The sequence below is a fragment of the Panthera tigris genome, chromosome D4 (genome assembly GCF_018350195.1).
Source record: "Panthera tigris isolate Pti1 chromosome D4, P.tigris_Pti1_mat1.1, whole genome shotgun sequence".
Taxonomy (NCBI): Eukaryota; Metazoa; Chordata; class Mammalia; order Carnivora; family Felidae; genus Panthera; species Panthera tigris.
The window spans coordinates 16,627,565-16,645,920 of record NC_056672.1 but is presented as its reverse complement, the minus strand read 5'-3'; the positions used below and the strand labels follow the sequence as shown (position 1 = coordinate 16,645,920).

At 40.2% G+C, this 18,356-nt stretch overlaps 1 protein-coding gene across 1 annotated transcript in view; it reads left to right on the top strand.

Moving 5' to 3' along the window:
• TRPM6 (transient receptor potential cation channel subfamily M member 6) overlaps nt 1-18,356 on the top strand; it is a 202,834-nt gene that overhangs the window by 131,798 nt on the left and 52,680 nt on the right. The window contains exons 23-29 of the mRNA XM_042963460.1: nt 2,674-2,820; nt 5,592-5,720; nt 7,072-7,323; nt 8,937-9,111; nt 9,316-9,430; nt 13,277-13,470; nt 16,610-16,742. Coding sequence (XP_042819394.1) covers nt 2,674-2,820; nt 5,592-5,720; nt 7,072-7,323; nt 8,937-9,111; nt 9,316-9,430; nt 13,277-13,470; nt 16,610-16,742 — 1,145 coding nt within the window. The remainder of the gene's footprint in view (nt 1-2,673; nt 2,821-5,591; nt 5,721-7,071; nt 7,324-8,936; nt 9,112-9,315; nt 9,431-13,276; nt 13,471-16,609; nt 16,743-18,356) is intronic.

Here is an 18,356-nt window from a genome sequence, read left to right as displayed (position 1 = left end):
CTTTGAAAGCATGACTTTTGATGACAGGAGCTTTCTTAGGAACAAATTATAGCAAGATGGCAGAATGCCTTAACTAGAAGAAGAAGATTCTTCTCATCTGGTGTCAGTCAGTGAGGATTGGAGATTGGTGGCGGCTTCGTGAATGAGGTAGTGGTTAAGATGGACTTATGTGGAAATAGCATTTCTGTGGAAGGACAGATAGTAGGTAGGGGCCCAGAGGCAGGAGTTGCAAGGCATATGTCAAACAGCGTATGTTCCTTGGCTTGGCTAGAGTCCAGGTTATAGTGGATATGGGACAAGGAGGAAATATTTGTGGGTATGGCTGGGAAAGTAGATTGAGGCTAGATCATGGAGACTCTTGTATATCCTATGAGGGAATGTGGTATTTTTTCTGCAGGTAATGGAGACCCCGTGGATGTATGTGATACGGTAGCAAGATGCTCTGGCCATTAGGAAAATTATTCTGCCTCCAGCGTAGAGGATGACGTGGCAAGAAGATAGGCCGAAAACAGGGAGAACATAGCCTGGCGTAACCATCCAGATGAGGAGGATTACGGGCTTTGGCCAGAGTTAGTAGCAATGGGCATAGAGAGGAAAAGAGAAATCTTAAGTGAAGAATCAAATAGAGTTTGAACATGGGGCATGAATGAAAGGGAGGTAGCAAATACGACCAAGAAGTTGATGGTTAAAACGAGGGCATCTTGAAAGGATATGGGAATATTTGGAAAAGGAGCAGGTTTGGAAGGAGAAAGAGGAGTTTAGTTCTTAGACATGTTGATAAACTACAATGAAAAAAATGTTTTCGAAAGTTGAACAATAATGTGTTTGATCAGACCGTCATTAAGTGGGGAAGATGATAGTAATACAATGGAAAATAGGTATGAATTTTAGTAGAGTTGATTGTTGTAGTTATAATTTTATCCTGTATCCCTGCTGATAGCAGATTCCTTTGAGAGAAAGAGAAAGAGGAGGGAGAGAAGACAGGGGAGAGGGGAGAGGAAAGGGGGAGAGGAAGGGGGAGAGAGAGACAGAGAGACCATTTGATTGATGATATTGAGATTTGAATAGAAAAAAAGCTAAGTGAAACATGTTTATGTTTACCTTCTTGTAAGGGTGCAGGAAGGAAAGTCCTGAATCTGAATTTATATTCTCACATTGTCTTCCTCATGGTAGTTGGGTGTCTTTGAATTCAACTTAGAGAGAGGCCCAATTGGGGCTTTATAACGCATACCAAATTGTCAAGAGTAAGTAAGACCTAATGAGAAATTCCTAGAAAAAAATAATAAGAGAGATTATTTACTCACAAAGTCATTACTTAAATTGCTTTCTGGGGTCTTCTTAAAGTGGTACTGATGTCATTAAAATCACAGTAAATGATGACTTTTCTTATTGGTTCTAAGCTGTTTTAACTCTGGGCTGGTCCGAACCTGTTAGGAACCAGATCAGTTCCTATACTTTTAAGTCACAACCCCAATTTCATTGCCCAAAGTGATGTGAATGACAGCCATCAATCAGACACTGAGATAACCCGTCTAGAAGCCAGAAGCCTCAAAAATTACATTTTCTCAATTTTATGGACATTTCAAGCAACACTTCGTTTATTCCTTGTCTTGTAAAATCATAGCAGTCTTGCAGGTGTGACAACTAGAGAGAGATCTTTGGTGGATAGGATGAGAAACGTACTTGTCAAAGAAGCATCAGAGAACATGGCTTTCTTTTCATTTAATATTTTTTAAAGTCACAAAAGGAATGCATTTCCTGTTTAAAAATTAGGACCACACAGACCTTTATAGAGTAGGGTGACATCTCTTTGCTTCTCTTTGACCATTCCTAAGTTCCCTCTTCCCCAAAACAACCAGGCTACAAGTAATGCTTTCTTTTCTTTTCAGTTCTTTCCCCCCGCTTTTTACAAGGCTTTTATCCTGTGTGCACACCTGTGTAGTCACGGTCATACATCCCCTTGTCTGCCACACAGATGCTTATTGCTTATCACCTACAAGGGTTAACCCCTTTGGACTGACACATATGTTGTAAGAAACTGGTGAAAGATTTGATGCTTTCCTTGGAAATATTTGCACGTACAACACAAATGCTGGCGTATGGTTGCAGGAGGATTCAAGGAACCCTGGAAGCTCAGAGAGTCCCTGGACTTTACGCACAGCACCCCTGCCATCAATGAGGGCTACATGTCTGCTATCAAAGCCAAAATTCTAAAACTCATGCTGTGCCCAACTTTCCTAGGACTTGGGAAATACATCATCGATGGGTGTCTATCTTGTCTTCCTCTATTATGGAGATAGTTGTATTATCTGTTAATGATTTCAGGGGAATGTTACGATATCTTTAGGTTTCAAAATACTGACAAAGGAGGTTAAGCAGAATAGGAGCAGCGACCACTTTTAAACCCTTGGAACTACTCTTGGTCTGACTAGGTTTCATTATTGGATACTTGGCTTGCATTTCAGAGATCTCTTGGGCTCCTTCCCCAAAAGTCAGAGATTTATGCAATACATGTAGTTTTCTTTCCTCGCAAGACTAAGATTATAATTTGGCAGGTGGGTGCCCAATTAATTTCTAATGTATTATATTCATAAATAGTTATATATTTTGGATGTTTGCAAATATCAGTATTTTAGTTAAGGCTCTGACAATAAATGATTATTTATTTTGCAGAAAGACCGTGATTTGGAGAGAGGCCCTGATGAGAAACTAGATGAGAATCAGCACCTTGATTTAAAGAGTGGTCCCCAAAGCCTCCCATGGACCAGGAAAATCTATGAGTTCTACAATGCTCCAATTGTCAAGTTTTGGTTTTATACGGTTGGTCTCATTGCAGCAATTAAAAATAGGCTTCATGATGGTCAATAGTTAATGATGATTTTGATAATGATATGCCTGGTTTGCCAACTTGTGATACAATGTAGAAGTGCGACAAGAAAAAAAAAATGAGGGGAATCACAGAGGAGGTAGGAGAGAAGATTGGAGGGAGGTGAGGACAGGTTGTAGCAAATCTCTCTTACTATGGGAGTAAAAGAACAAGAATTTTCTTCTTTCCTGAGCGCTTCCTATTAGCTCTGCTGGGACTGAGCCTGTGAAACTTTGTGGAACAGCCAATTAACAGTAGTGATTGTAGAATTAAGTGATGGCTGTAGATCCTTTTCTCATCTTGGGCAAAGAAATCAAGCAGTTGAGTTGATTTTTTATTTGTAGGTGTAATGTGTAATATGAACAAAAAATGCAAAGTGTTTGCTTTTTGTCTTCAATCACATATGATTATAAATATAGAGAGAATAATAAAACTTTATTTTATTTTATTTCATTTCATTTCATTTCACTTCATTTCATTTCATTTCATTTCATTTCATTTTCCTCTTCTGACACCCCCCTCCGCCTTGGAGGACAATGACATTGCAGAAGTTAATTTTATAAATAAATAATACATTTAATGTTGATAGTAGTGATACAGAGAAATCATTAACTGCACTTTAAATGTAATGAGTGCTTTTCACATTTATTTAATAACATTTATTTTTCTACTGCTTACTTATACTTTAAATTGCTCCTGGCCAAGACTGTGTATTCCTGAAACATTTGAAGTGCGATTATAAAAGGGCACTTATCTAAATGTGTTACATTGCAAAATATTTACTTGCCCATCCAAACGTGTATTTCATATACTTATTAAATATGTACATAGTTCCGCTTTCAAAAATCAAATCTTCCTTCAAATGATGAGGTTTCACCATTTTTTGTGAATGTGTAACAAAATATCCCAAAGTCTCTGATAGTAGCTTTGAGAGACTTTTAGCCATAGTCATGTCATTGAGAAAAAAATATTCAGTGTTTCTGTTCTTGGAAATCTCCAGCCGATGAACTCTTAGGGACAGGAGTAAAGCTAAGCAAACAGAACAGCAACAACACATAGTTAACAGACAAATGGAACAAATTAGCCACCTGGGTCTGCCCCCCCATAATGGACAGTGTTAGCAGTGAACACAGACGTTCTTGACTTGATGTCACATGGCTCGGTTATGATGTGCGTGTTTTACTGAAGCAGTGTCTTGTTATAAATGTGATGATGAAGAAGAAAAAAATGTAACATTTTTGGATCTTTTAAGAGTTGCAAAGAAAGAAAGTATCAGGGGGCAATATTACCAGTATCTATGGTGATTTAGTGTTTGGTCATCATGAAGCCAATGACAAAAAGGAAAAAAAAAGATTACTTGATAGAACAAATTTATTTAAATTATGTGTCTAAGTGGTCACCAAACATGCTTAGACTTTGAGGAATAAACTTCAAGAAATACAGAATTAACAGAATTTGCCTTAACTTTCTTATGTGCTTGCTTTTCTAAACTCTTTATCTCATAGGCAGCAGTACCCACCGTGCCTTCCCCAAATACCACCCATTGTATATACAATGACTACTGTGTAGTTAGAAGGGGTTTTGGCCATTCTCTGCATAGAACTCTACTGGGAGGGTAATGTACCAAGCTTAGGTAGAGCTCAGAAAGATCTGAAAATAGAGATTCAGGTTAAAGTAATATGATTCACTTCCTTGAGAATGAAAATGAGCGCACACACACACACGCACACACGCACACACACACACACGCACACACGCACACACACACACACACGCACACACACACACACACACACACACGTCCCTCGCTATTGATCTGGGGCTTTAATATATCTGTCAATCAGCTAGCACTACGTATTGTCACTGAAGCCATTAAAAGAACTGCACGGTCTCATGCATTGTTGGTGATTATGGAAACTGGTAATGCCTTTCTGATGGGCAATTTAGTAGCATTGTCACGGGTTTAAATGTGTATGCCCAGTGATTCTACTTCTGGGAATATATCTTAAGATAATAAGAACGTTGGAAAAGATTACAAAGCTATTAATCCCTATGTGTCTATATATGTGTGTGCTTAGTGTGTCTTAATTTTTTGAAGATATTGGAAATCTAGGTTTAATATATATAGTTAAAAATGAAACATGCATTTCTTGAATGTCTACCATGTGTTAGTTTGAGTGCTGAAGATAAAAATGTGAACAGTCTTTCACTACAAGGACTCACAGTTGGACGATACTTTCCTGCTAACCAGGATGTTTTTATCAACATAAAATAAAACTCCCAGCAGAAGCTAATGTCACATTTTATTACATTCGAAAATGGACAGCTACTGATACTGCTCCTTGGTGTACTTGGGGCACGTGTTTTCTATGCTTACAGGGAGGGGAAAGTGTATGATTCTCTCTCGGTTTGTCGTTAGCCTGACGGTGTCCATGTCGCCATGGGCCGGGTTCCAGAAATTCTGGTCAGGAGCCAACAAGATGAGACAGTGCCCCCTTCCATGCATTTGGGAACAGCTGTCTTCATTGCTTTCATTAAATTCTAGCATAGAAAACTGTACATTCTTGTACTTTCCTTGAAATCAGGTTCTGCGTAAACGGAAGTTATATTTCCATGTTATCATGTTGAAGTTCCTTTGTGTCTCTGCTTGGCTCGGTTTGTGTCTACTTGGCATTCTCCATTACGACTCTCACTCATGTCCAGGGAATGTGTGTCCCCCTCATAGATGGCATATTTGGCATTCCTCATGCTGTTCACTTACACTGTGTTGGTGGAGATGCAGCCCCAGCCCAGCGTGCAAGAGTGGCTTGTTATCATTTATATCTTCACCAATGCCATTGAGAAGGTCAGGGAGGTGAGTCGTCCCTTCTACCTTTGTCTTCTCCACCTCTAGGAAGAGGTGTTTTGGGCTCGTGATGAAAACGGACAGATACAGCAAGGGTGGGGGCGAGACAGGCAATGCTGATCCTGATTTGCTTGGGATAGAAAGGGTATTTAGGGGAAGATCTCTGATCTCAACCCTTAATCCTTGCCAAAGACTTTCTGCTGGTTGCTTCTCTTTGAAAGCAGTTATTTTTAAAGATGTCCAAGTGTGTTTATCCGTCTTAGAGTGAGGCTATCTAATTGTTGTTAGACCCTCCAACTGTTTGATTTCCCAGAAGGTTTTTTTCTTTTTAATTAGATTGATTTTTATAGCCTACCATTACTGTACCTTGTCAGCCTCACTTTACAGTAGGCAAATAAGTGGCCAGAGTTGTGCAATAAGGAAAGAATTCATCGATGGCTTTTGAGTTATTTTCCTAAACACCTTTGAAAATTGAAACTGAAAATCCCTGAGGCAAGTAGTCCAAAAGACAAAACAAAACTTTCATTTTTGGTTTTGCAAGCGAGTCGCTTAAAAAAAACCCCGAGGTAACATTCACGCAGTTTCAACTATAATCATATGCAGCTATAAACTTTGTTTTACATGTCAGTGTATATGTGTCTCTATGTATATGCATTCACATACATTCGTTTTGTCCTGGAGCTAATATGATGAACACTGTATACTAAATGAATGTATTCTTAGTAATTATACCTGTATCGCCTGCTAGTCAGTATCGTGGAGTTTATAGAAAACAATTCAGGAGAAAAACCTCTGAATGCCACCATTTTTTATGCTTCGGGAAAAATAAGTTTATGACTTTACGCTTGAATTTGTCTGATATTCTTTTGCAGGAGTCATTTCTTACACTAGTGACTTCTAATGTGGCATTCTTAGTGATTTGTCAACGACTCACTAAGTAGTGGTAGCAGGACTCGATTACAGGATTCCTTGGTTTCAAACCAGTTTCCTCTGTACTGGCTCTCCCTCATGAAAACAGAAAGGTAGCTGTAATAGATCCACTGTAATACTGAGTTTTTAAATGTCTTGGTGGCCCCCTGTGTTAGCTTAGGATTAATGAAAGCTAGGAAAGCGTATTCTTTTTTGTTTTTTGTCTGGTTTGTTTTTCAAATAGCTGGTGACATTAAAACACATTTATAGAATCGTTTTAATAATTCATTGGCCAAGGATAACTGAAGGCTCTAAGATACCCTTGTGATCTAAGGTTTGGTGGGGTTCAAATTATTCTCTAAGCCAGCAATTGATGTACCAAAGAACAGTATTATGAGCCCCTTGGGTCACACTCCATTCTTTAAATTTCCCTCTTTCTTTCTTCTTTTAGGTCTGTATTTCCGAACCTGGGAAGTTTACTCAAAAGGTGAAGGTATGGATTAGTGAGTACTGGAACCTAATAGAAACTGTGGCTATTGGCCTGTTTTCAGTTGGTTTTGGCCTTCGGTGGGGCGACCCTCCTTTGCACACAGCGGGAAGACTAATCTACTGCATAGACATCATATTCTGGTTCTCACGGCTCCTGGACTTCTTTGCCGTGAATCAACACGTAGGTCCATATGTGACCATGATTGCAAAAATGGTGAGTACGATCTGTTTGTGTGTTCTGGGGTCCTTTTTAATGACTTTACCTACTTTCATGGTTCACATCCAGTAGTTTAACCTTTCGAATTGTTTATAGAAGCACAGACATCGAGCTCATGTCGTCTCTGCTTTCTTTATAACCACAAACTCCTATTTAACAAATGTCCTTGCAGAGTATATTGGGTGGTTGCTTAGGAGACTCCACTCATTAGCCTTTTGGTTACGGCCAGAAGATATGATTGAATCAAATGTGTCTCTGAGCACAGTGATTCTTGAAGGTCAGATTTGTGTGAGGCTACCACCAGCAATATTTTCTGCTAACACTTCCAATGCATCTTTTTATCTCCTCACCCCCAGCCAACTCTTAAGTAGTACGCGTTATGGGCTACACTATGTTCTAAGTATTTGTACCTATTAACTCATTTAATCTTCAAAACAACGTTATAAGATAGGCACTCTTACTGTTGTCCACATTTTTCATACACGGAGATGGAGGTTAAGTAAATTTCCCCGGGGCATAAGTAGGGGAGTCAGGTTTCAAAGCTGGACCATCCGGCTCTGTCATCTGAGCCTGCTGTGCAGTTGGGTTAGCCTTCTCCAGCTGGCTTAGGGACCTGAGACCCACCTTCTAGGAAGTACTCTCCAGATCATCTTTGGCTTTTCCTTCTGGAATACTCACTGGCAGGGAAGGGGCAAGTTCTGGAGAGAGAAGGGTAGTGCTTGAACAAAGGAGAACAGAAGAGGGAGAACCTCTAGGACTCCAAAGACAGATTTTTCTTTCTTTACACTTTTATTTAAAATTTTTTTTTTCTTTATATTTTTAAACCAGAAATGTCCTCTGGTCTTGGTGGCATTGATATTTATCAGATAGGTTGTGCTGAGGTAACTGATACATCTCGGTGACTTAGCACAAGTTATTTCTCCCTAATGCAAAGTTTAATGAGTGTTCATGGGGGCTGAGCTCTACCCTATAACTCAGGGATCCAGAATCCTTTTATCTTGTGACGGTGCCATGTCAACATAACATGGATTCCAAGGTCTCCTGTGGTGGGGAATGAGAGGGATGGAGAAAGTTTAACAGCTTTTAACTGTTCTGGGCAGGAATTAAAATAACTCACCGCCACTCCACAGGCTATCGGTTAGAATAGGTCATATGGTACCAGCTTTGTGGAAGGGAGGCTAAGAAATTCAGAGGAGCTCATGAAATACTCATGAAATAAGTGAACAAAAGGGTTGAATTGATGTACATTTAGTAAGTGAAATGAACATGACCTGATCCATTTCTCAGTCTCTAATCGATTCCCGAAGATAACCTTAGGGATAAGGGCTCCTTTGACCAATTTGAATACTCCCTATTTTTTGTTTAAGCACAGATTCTTCACCCTCAACACATCTATGTTTTTAGACAGACATTGACATGAAACATGCTACGGCAGAGAGAAGGAAATGGTTTAGCCAAAGGAAACCCAGCTAGTCATGGACTACGGCATTTTGGTCAATGACTAGACAGTCTTAATACTGGGAGGTGTGATTATGAATGCTGCTGGTGTTTGATTTGTTCTAAATTTAAAATCAGAGGTAAAGTTCTGGTTGTGCTGTGTTATTTTGCAGACCGCAAACATGTTCTACATTGTGATCATGATGGCCATCGTCCTGCTGAGCTTTGGAGTGGCACGCAAGGCCATTCTTTCACCAAAGCAACCGCCATCTTGGAGCCTTGCTCGAGATATTGTATTTGAGCCATACTGGATGATATATGGAGAAGTCTATGCTTCAGATATAGATGGTGTGTTGGGGATTTTGGCATCGTTCAGAAATCAAGCCCTTGTAGATACTCAGAGTAAAAAAACAATCTGGAAAATATTCATCTGGATCTTAAAGATGTCAAAAATTTATGGTATTCTGCTAAGTTAATGTGATAAATATTTGTGTAGAACCGTAGGACTGTGATTCATCTTATCTCTCATTCTGTTAAATTCTTTATTTGTAGTTTGTGCAAGCCATCCGTCTTGCCCTCCTGGTTCTTTTCTTACTCCGTTCCTCCAAGCTGTCTACCTCTTCGTGCAGTATATCATCATGGTGAACCTGTTGATTGCTTTTTTCAAGTAGGTTATTTTAGTTAAATATGGTTATTTTATTTAAATCAAAATGGGGGCAGTTGTTTTGAGTAGATTCTCATATTTTGGGTATGTAACCTTTGGTTTTTGTGTGTGCCATTTTCTCCCCCTTTTCATTATGGTTTCAAAACATGGGCATGAAACTACTGGTAGGAAGGGAAGAGAGCACAAGAAAAGGAAAAAAAAAAAAAACCCCAATAAATGGAGAGAGCAATAAAAGCAGAATGAAAGGAGATCATGCATTGTAGTAAAGTATTAAGTTGGAATCACGGAAGAATAACTGTTGCTGAGATTAAAAGCTGACTGAGGGCTTCTTGATGACTTTTCGTTACTTGGCTCCAGTATGTCTTCCTCTTTGCTTCCTCTTTCTCCCTTTTCATTTCTTCTCGGTCTACTTTTCTGGATCATCTCCTTCTCCTCAACCTTCTCACCTTGGAACTTCCCTGGGCCCAGACCTTGCTCATCTTTTATTTACATTTCGTTTGGTGATCTTGGTCAGCTTCCTGTAATGCTGACAAATTCCAGTTTGTATTTCCAGCCCGAATCTCTCCCTTGAACTGCAGTCTTACAGCTCCAACTGCCCCCTTATCTGCTACCGGTTGGATGTATAATAGAATTCTAAAAATTCTAAATGTCCACCTGATCTCCTCTCTTTGCCAGCATGTACTTACTCTACTTGTCATCTTTCTCAAATCTAGGGAAAAGACCACAAGTTTTCCATCAAATCTCCATTTCCCCAGTTGTTCAGATCAAAAGCCTTGGAGTCATTCTTAATGCTACTTATGTCTCTACCTCTAAACTGCCAGGGACTCCTGTTGACTCTGCCTTCAAATAGATCATCAATCCAACCACCTCTTACCACCCCACTGCTACCGGAGAGCCTCCTACTTATTTCTCTGCTTCTGTCTTTGGCTCCTACATACTCTTATCAACAGTTGTCCCTAATGACTCTTTAAAGACATATGTCAGATGGTGTCACCACTCTGCTCCAAACCCTCAATGGTTCCCCATTTCACAATTCCTACCATGACCTAGAGAGCCCTGGTGAGTTGGTTTTCCTGCTGCTTTTAAAATCACACATCACACTACTCTTCCCTTAACCCTTTCCCCTCCAACCACACTGTCCCCCCCCCCCCCCCCAACACACACCCATAGGTTTTCAACCAGCACAGGTGTGTTTGCAGTTGCCGTTCCCTCTGCCTGGAGTGCTCTTCAGGTATCAGTGGGACCCATTCCCTCACCCCCTTCAAGCCTGTGCTCAAATGTTCCCTTTTTAATTAGACCTAACTTAGGGATGGCATTTGAAAGCACACCGCCCTTTCCTTCAGCCATCTCTTTACCTGGTTCCCCTTATTCTTCTTTCTTTGTACCCACTTGTGTATATACAAGTTTTATATTTTATATGTTTTTTTTTCCTGTTTGTCTTTTTTGTCTACTGGAATATAAGTGCCTCAAGGACAAGATATCGTATTGTCTTTTTTGCTGAAAAAATTTTCCCAAGTACCAAAAAGAGTGCATAAATATATTTGTTCAATGGTTAAAAGAAATCAAGTGAAGTGATGGGAGGAAACTAGTATTTTTTGAATGCCTCGTTTATGCCAGGCAGTGTGCTTAGTATTTTATTCATTGATTACCCCACTGAAGAGGGCAATATAAAAGAAGAGAAACCAATGCAGTGGAATATAAGTAAAGAAAATAGGGAAGGAAAGGGCTGGAGGGGAGCAAAATAAATCAGAATACTAAAAAAATGACTATTGTTGCAAATATATGGGAAGATGTACCTTTCTGTTTGTTACAAGCTTATGTAACTGTCATCTCTTTTAGTCCCACCATTTTATAAATGTCTAACATATCCTGGTGTTTAGTTAGTATAGCTATTATTTATGACATTTCAAATAATACTTAGAGTGGGTATGAGATTTTTGCTTCTCAAAAATGGCAGGTGTCAAAAGAGAGGTTGAGAAATCCTCACATAGACAGTTGTCTCTCTCTAGAGATGGACAGCCTGAGGACCAATGAGCTGAGAAACCCCAGACATGACTACTTGTCCAGGTGCCCATTCTAAATTCTTCATAGCAAGAATTACAAAAAACTAAAACAAAAACAAAAAACAAAAAAACAAAACCAGACAAACAACCCCTCCCCCCCCACCACCCTGAAATACACTGTGAAGGTTCCCACCTGCTGGTGGACAGGCTGTAGTTACACTGGGAGTGACTGGCATTTAATCCTGGTGGTTCTCAAACCTGATGGTGCAGGAGAATCACCTGGAGGGCTTGCTGAGCCACAGATTGATGTTACGTCTCTGCTAGAGTTTCTGATTCAGTAGTTCTGGGCTAGGGCCCATGAATTTACATTTTTGACACGTCCTCAGGTGATGCTAATGCTGTGGTTCAGACCACACTTTGAGAACTATGTTAAAACCCAGTTTTCTATCTTTTGGGGCACCTGGGTGGCTCAATTAGTTAAGTGTCCGACTCTTGATTTCAGTTCAGGCCATGATCTCATGGTCGTGAGATTGAGCCCCACATCGGGTTCCGCACCGATAGAACAGAGCCTGCTTAGGATTCTCTCTGTACCCACCCCCTTCTCACAAAACCAAAGCAAACCCAGTTTTCTTTCTTTCTTTCTTTCTTTTTTTAATTTAATTTTTTATTTTTAAAAATTTCCGTCCAATTTAGTTAGCATATAGTGAAACAATGATTTCAGGAGTAGATTCCTTAGTGCCCCTTACCCATTTAGCCCATCCCCCCTCCCACAGCCCCTCCAGCAACCCTCAGTTTGTTCTCCATATTTATGAGTCTCTTCTGCCAAACCCAGTTTTCTATCTTTCCATCATCTACTTTATGGACTCTGTGAAACTTCCCCCTCCCTCTTATTCTGAGCTGGCTTTCTCCAGGATAGTTCTGGTTCCTTCTTTTTATGATCGCTCACATTTAGGGCTGCCTGTCTTTTTATTGGCTAATTTCTCCTGTCCTACTCAAGTGCCACTTTGCCATCTTTCTCTATAAAAGCCAAACTTTATATTAGCCTGAGCGGAATGTTAAGGTAGACATTCCATTGTGTCCTCTCCCCGTACCTATCGTGTTATAGACTTAAAGTTAAGTAATTAGGGATGATATGGTGTTTTGGAGTAAGTGTACCACCTACCACAACTTCATGGACAGTTCCATAATATCAGTATTTACCCTAGTATCTACATATTAAAATTAATGTAATTAAAGGGATCATCTAAGGTAGCCTATTGATAAGGGATTATCTTCATTGTAAAGTTAATCTAAGTAATTTTGTTTAGTTTCTACATAGAAGGTGCCCTTATTGATTATTTTAGGGTGAATTCATTTTTCTTCCCTGTCGCTTCTTCATTACCGTTCTTTCCTTTGGGTGTGTTTTAACTAGGATTATTCTATCAGTTCTCATGTTTGACATGAGGAGAATCTCTTCATAAGGCTGGTAATAGAGAGAAACATTAACAGTAGTTACTGTGAATGGTGAATTATGGACTGAAAAGAACTTCTTATGTGAGAAGAGATGGTGTACCAAGAAGAGTGTAAAGTTTCAGTTTCTGTTCATTGCATTTAAAACATTAGCATTTTCTCTCTGATTGTCATTCCTATTTTTTGTTTATTCTGATTAGCATATTTTACTGTAGAAGGTGATTAATGTATCTTTTTGGGTAGGAGAAGAATCACAAAGGCAATGGATATGATTTTTATTGGCTAAGGCTGGGAAGGTCAGGTGAACCAATCAAAAAGTTGGGAAGTAGAGAAAGGATCTGTGATGTTTCAGGATGCCATATTAACAAGTTATCCCTGTCTTAACTACAACTTGCAGTAACGTTTACGTGGATATGAAATCCATTTCCAATAAACTATGGAAGTACAATCGCTATCGCTACATCATGACTTATCACAAGAAGCCTTGGCTGCCACCACCATTCATCCTGCTGAGCCATGTGGGACTCCTCCTTCGCCGTCTTTGCCATCATCGAGCTCCAAACGACCAAGACGAGGGTGATGTTGGATTAAGTAAGTTTTCATCGGTGGGGCACTGGGATGAGAGTAAGAGTGGAGATCCAACGTGAAGACACGCAGGAACATTGTCAGTTAAATTCCGGGCACAGGATGCAAGGCTCTCGGACTTCACTGATGATCGAGTGTCTGCTAAGGACTTGGGTCTAAGTAAATAGAGGACCTGCATCTGAGTAAATACATTGATTCCATCATGTGGTTGTAGTACGTTTGCCAAGATTAACCGATACTTCGAAAGAAAGAAATGGGTAGGGACAAAATTTCCCCGTAAGTGTGCAAAGGCTTTCTGTCGCCTAGAAAACCTTGTTTTCTCTGCTTACTTGGAAAGGCATTAGAATAACTCCTAGGGAGTAGTCACAGTGACCCAGACTCATTTCCCTGTTGTGGAAGACAGGATTGACATAGAAAGGGATTACAAAAGGTCTTGTGGAGTAAGGGGGGAAGAGATAAGACAGCTTCACTTGTTAACCAGAGTCCTGATTCTCTGGTTCTCTAATCTACTGAGAATGGAGGTGATTCTGTATGAATGTTTCATTTTTCAAGATCAATTCAGGATGCGGAAATGTGGATTCTCATTTTTATATTTTTCTTTACTTTTCTCATGTATTTATGTATTTATTTATTTTGCAGTGCTTAAGTCTACATATTTTGAGAATCTCCTAGTTAATTTTGCTGATGCGTATCTTAACCTGAACGATATGACTGTCACACTAACTGTGATAATAGAACATTTCTTTTGCGGTTTTGCAGATCTTTTGGTAGTTCCTTTCAAGCAATTTCACAATTGGTGCCATGCCCATTTTTAGATAGTCCCTGAATATAAAGGAAACGGGTGGCATAAATCCACAATCCTTTATATCAATCCCTAAATCCAAAATACGCCTGAAAATGGAAAGCTTTTTTTCCCCCTTCTTACGTTAGAGACTCATTGGGATAAAAGAGGCTGATGGAACTAATGTGAAGCCATTTATTGTCTTTATCCCTTGTAGTGTGAATATTCATTGATTTTGCTGCAGAAATAATGTGTTGGATTTTCGGGTACTGCCCTAGCCTCAGTTAGGTATTTTACTGCATTTATGGTATATGTACTGTATTACCTTTCTAAATTGAGAAAAGGAAAATTCTGAATTCTAAAACACACTTGGTTCCAGGAGTTTCAGATAATGGATTGCGCACTATTTATACATTTCTATGGGCTTTTAGGGGGACAGGTGTCATTACAAGGTTGATAGGATGATATGCTTTTCTTCTTGCTGGTAATTGGCTCAGTGAAGTATTTTTCTCCTCTTGAGTCACTTCGGAGATTTATTTTTCTTTTCCATCCGCTGCCCCCCAAGAGATTCAGCCTTTATAAGGAAGCCAAAGCACAAATGAAGTTAATTTAAAGGTTTATAATGATACTCTAAATTTTAGGCTTCTAACAGAGAGCCGTCCCAGGCCTGTCCGTGAACCTGCTGCAAGTGAACAGTAGAATGTGGACCACCTGAGAGATCCTGGAATTGGCTGGGGTTCGGCCACATTTGGGGCTTGCCTTCATCTGGGCTTATAGGGTGATTCCGGTATATAACGAAAGTAAATTTGCCCAAGCATGGAGGTGTGTTCATTCTGACTTCCGGAAAATTCTTGAATTTTTCTGAAACTTCTTCCCATCCTGTTTTGAAGATCGTTTGCATTTGGGGCTGCAGTGCCACCTGGCGGAGAGTCACAAGAACGCTCCACACATGCAGGCTGCACCTGTCACTGGGATTGGTCCTTGGGTTGTTTGCTCTTAGGAATCCACAGAAAGATTAAATCATAACAACTGTAAAGTTCCTCATTCTTAAGAGATTCTTTGATGCAGACAGGCATTTAGAGTTTGTGAGTGAGGATACTGTATTGTTTTTTTTTTTAGTTCTGAGAGATTCTTTCATGCCATAAAATCAATATTTTTGCCTATTTTATTGGAAAATAATGGAATGTTTGCATTTCTAATAAGTTTGAGGGAACTCTATTTTTTTCCCTAAGTTAAGTGATACCACTGAAGGAAGAGAATGCACCAATTTTTACCCTTTTTGCAAAACCATTTATATATTTTCCAAGTATTAGAAACCTGCTCAAGAGCTAATGTATTTTTCTGTTAGATCAGAGTGAGAGCCAAGGTGGTAGATGGAAAGTGATCATCAAAGTCTGACACAGAATTGTTTCATAATATCATGAAGTGATGTGTCTTTTTGTGAGTTAATTATAATTATGTCAAGGAAGGTGGACAGCCTCAGCCACTGACTGGCAATAATGTTTCTGTTTCTAGTAGAGTAACTTAGTCCCATTTACCCGTGAACAACATTGGGGTTGGGATGTCAGCCCCCTGCATGGTCAAAAATCAGTATATAACTTTTGAATCCTCCCAAACTTTACTGATAGCCTATTGTTGACCAGAAGCCTTATAACATAGTTAATTAACACATACCGTGGATATTATATGTGCTATATACTGAGACTTATAATAAAGCAAGCTGGAGAAAGGAAAAGGTTATTAAGAAAATCTTACGGGAGAGAAACATTTACAGTATTTACCAAAAAATAGTATTTACTCTTTACTGAGGAAAAAAACCCACGTGTAAGTGAACTTATGCAGTTCAAACCATGTTGTACAAACTCAGTGTAACAACATGAAACTTTCTGACACTTGCTGGATTAATTTAACAGTCTTGGACTTCATCTAACCTTGATTTTAACCTACAGGTTACTTATTGTCATTTTGATAGACAAAACAGTTGGCAGAGGAGGGGGAGACAACCAGATTCTTTACCCATATGCATATAAATGTAGCAGATTTTTGTAAATGGGTAGAGACATTCTAACCTAGGAGCGTATTGAACAGAGTGTCTGTTCCACATGAGTCCTGTTCAAATTCCCATGCCTGTTTATACAAAAAATAGGCAAGATCCAATCTGGTGTTTCTATTTGTTTCTACACACTGCCTCTCCATTAATATTAAGAATTTGGTGTGATAGAGCAGCAAAGTTTTATCACGCGAGCTCCAGTTCATCGAGTTTTCAACACAAATGGAAGAAGAGCTTCACCTACTCAGTATCAGCTTCCTGTTAAAGGCAAATTACGATTTTTTTTTTTTAATGTGCCATACTTATTTACACAGAACTCTACCTGAGTGAGGAGGATCTGAAGAGACTTCACGACTTTGAAGAACAGTGTGTGGAAATATACTTCCACGAGAAGATGGAAAGACTGAATTACAGCTGTGAGGAACGAATCCGAGTCACCTCAGAAAGGTAAGAGATACGTGTTTTTTCCAGCCCCCCGAACCTGATTCTACTAAAATGTCCAAAGAAGTAGAAAGATGTATTTTTAAAACCCAGAAGTTTAGATTCTCTAAACATTTTTTTTTGTCAGTGTGTAATATTTATGGAATTGACGTGTATTCCTTGAGGACCTACTATGTGTGTTCCAGACGCTCTTCCATCCACCAGTGATAAATGATGAAGAAGAGACAAGAGTCCCTGCCTTTGTAGGACTTGTGTTCTGGTGTGTGCAGGCAGACCAGTAAGAGGGCGGGGGTGGAGAACACATAAGAAACAAATACAAATATGTAATTCGATGTCAGACAGTTAAATAGAGATGAAGAAAAATAAAGTTGCATAAGGGAATAGAAAATGATGTTGGGGAGGGGTCTGCCAGAGTTGGGGGTTGGGTTGGACTCCTTGGGGTAGTCTGGGGCAGGGAGGTCACTGTGGAGTCGCAGAGGGGGGAACTGAGAAGGGAGGGCCAGGCAGAGACACCCAGGGGGATGGCACACCTGATCGAAGGAACAGCAAATGCAGGTGCCTGAGGCAGCAAGGTGCGTCCATGAGCAGCAGGTAGGACTGGAGAAGGTCGAGGGCTGCGTCCTGGTTGCACTGGGGAGATGAGGACAGGTGAGGTTCTCTTGTTTTGCTTTCGTATGGAGATAACAAAATAAACGCGTGTGGTCCTGGAAATGATTCACCAGCAAGGGAGAAGCTGCAGAAACAGGAGGGAGGAGGTGATTTGCTGAAGTGCGGTCCCCGAGGAACGGTTTACTGCAGGCCCTGGGCATCTCCCTCAAACAGGGCGCCCAGAGAGAGTACGGCCAGTGTTCAGGAGGATGCGGGCACACAGCTGTCGAGGCCAGGGGACCATCTGATGGTGCCTGTGGGTATGTGTGATTTGGGGGGTCCGTGCAGGGAGGCCACTGAGAGATTTGAGGAAAGAGAAAATGTATTGGAGAAAGTGAACATATTCAGAAACTGTGGGATCAAAGCCATCATGGCTGTACTGATAATTGTGCATACATGGCATTGTGTTAAAATATGGAAGACTGCATTGTTATATGCATTTTTTTAAAAAAACAACAACACAGAATTGTTTTTGTAACCAAAGCAAATTGACAGAAGTTAAAGGCGTTCCTTCATTTTCAAATACACACGGACCTGGCTATAAAATGTTATACCTGGGGCACCTGGGTGACTCAGTCAGTTAAGCATCTGACTTTTGATTTTGGTCCAGGTCACGATCTCACGGTTTGTGGGTTTAAGCCCCGCGTTGAGCTCTGCGCTGACAGCATGAAGCCTGCTTGGGATTCTCTCTCCCTCTCTGTCTGCCCCTCCCTGCTCATTCTCTCTCTCCCTCTCTCAAAAAATAAATAAACAGCTAAAAAATAAAATGTTTGAAAAATATTTTTTTAATGTTTATTGAGAGACAGAGAGAGACAGAACATGAGCGGGGAAGGGGCAGAGAGAGGGGGACACAGAATCCGAAGCAAGCTTCAGGCTGTTAGCAGTCAGCACAGAGCCCGATGCGGGGCTCAGACTCACGAACCGAGAGATCATGACCTGAACTGAAGTCAGACGCTCAACCAACTGAGCCAC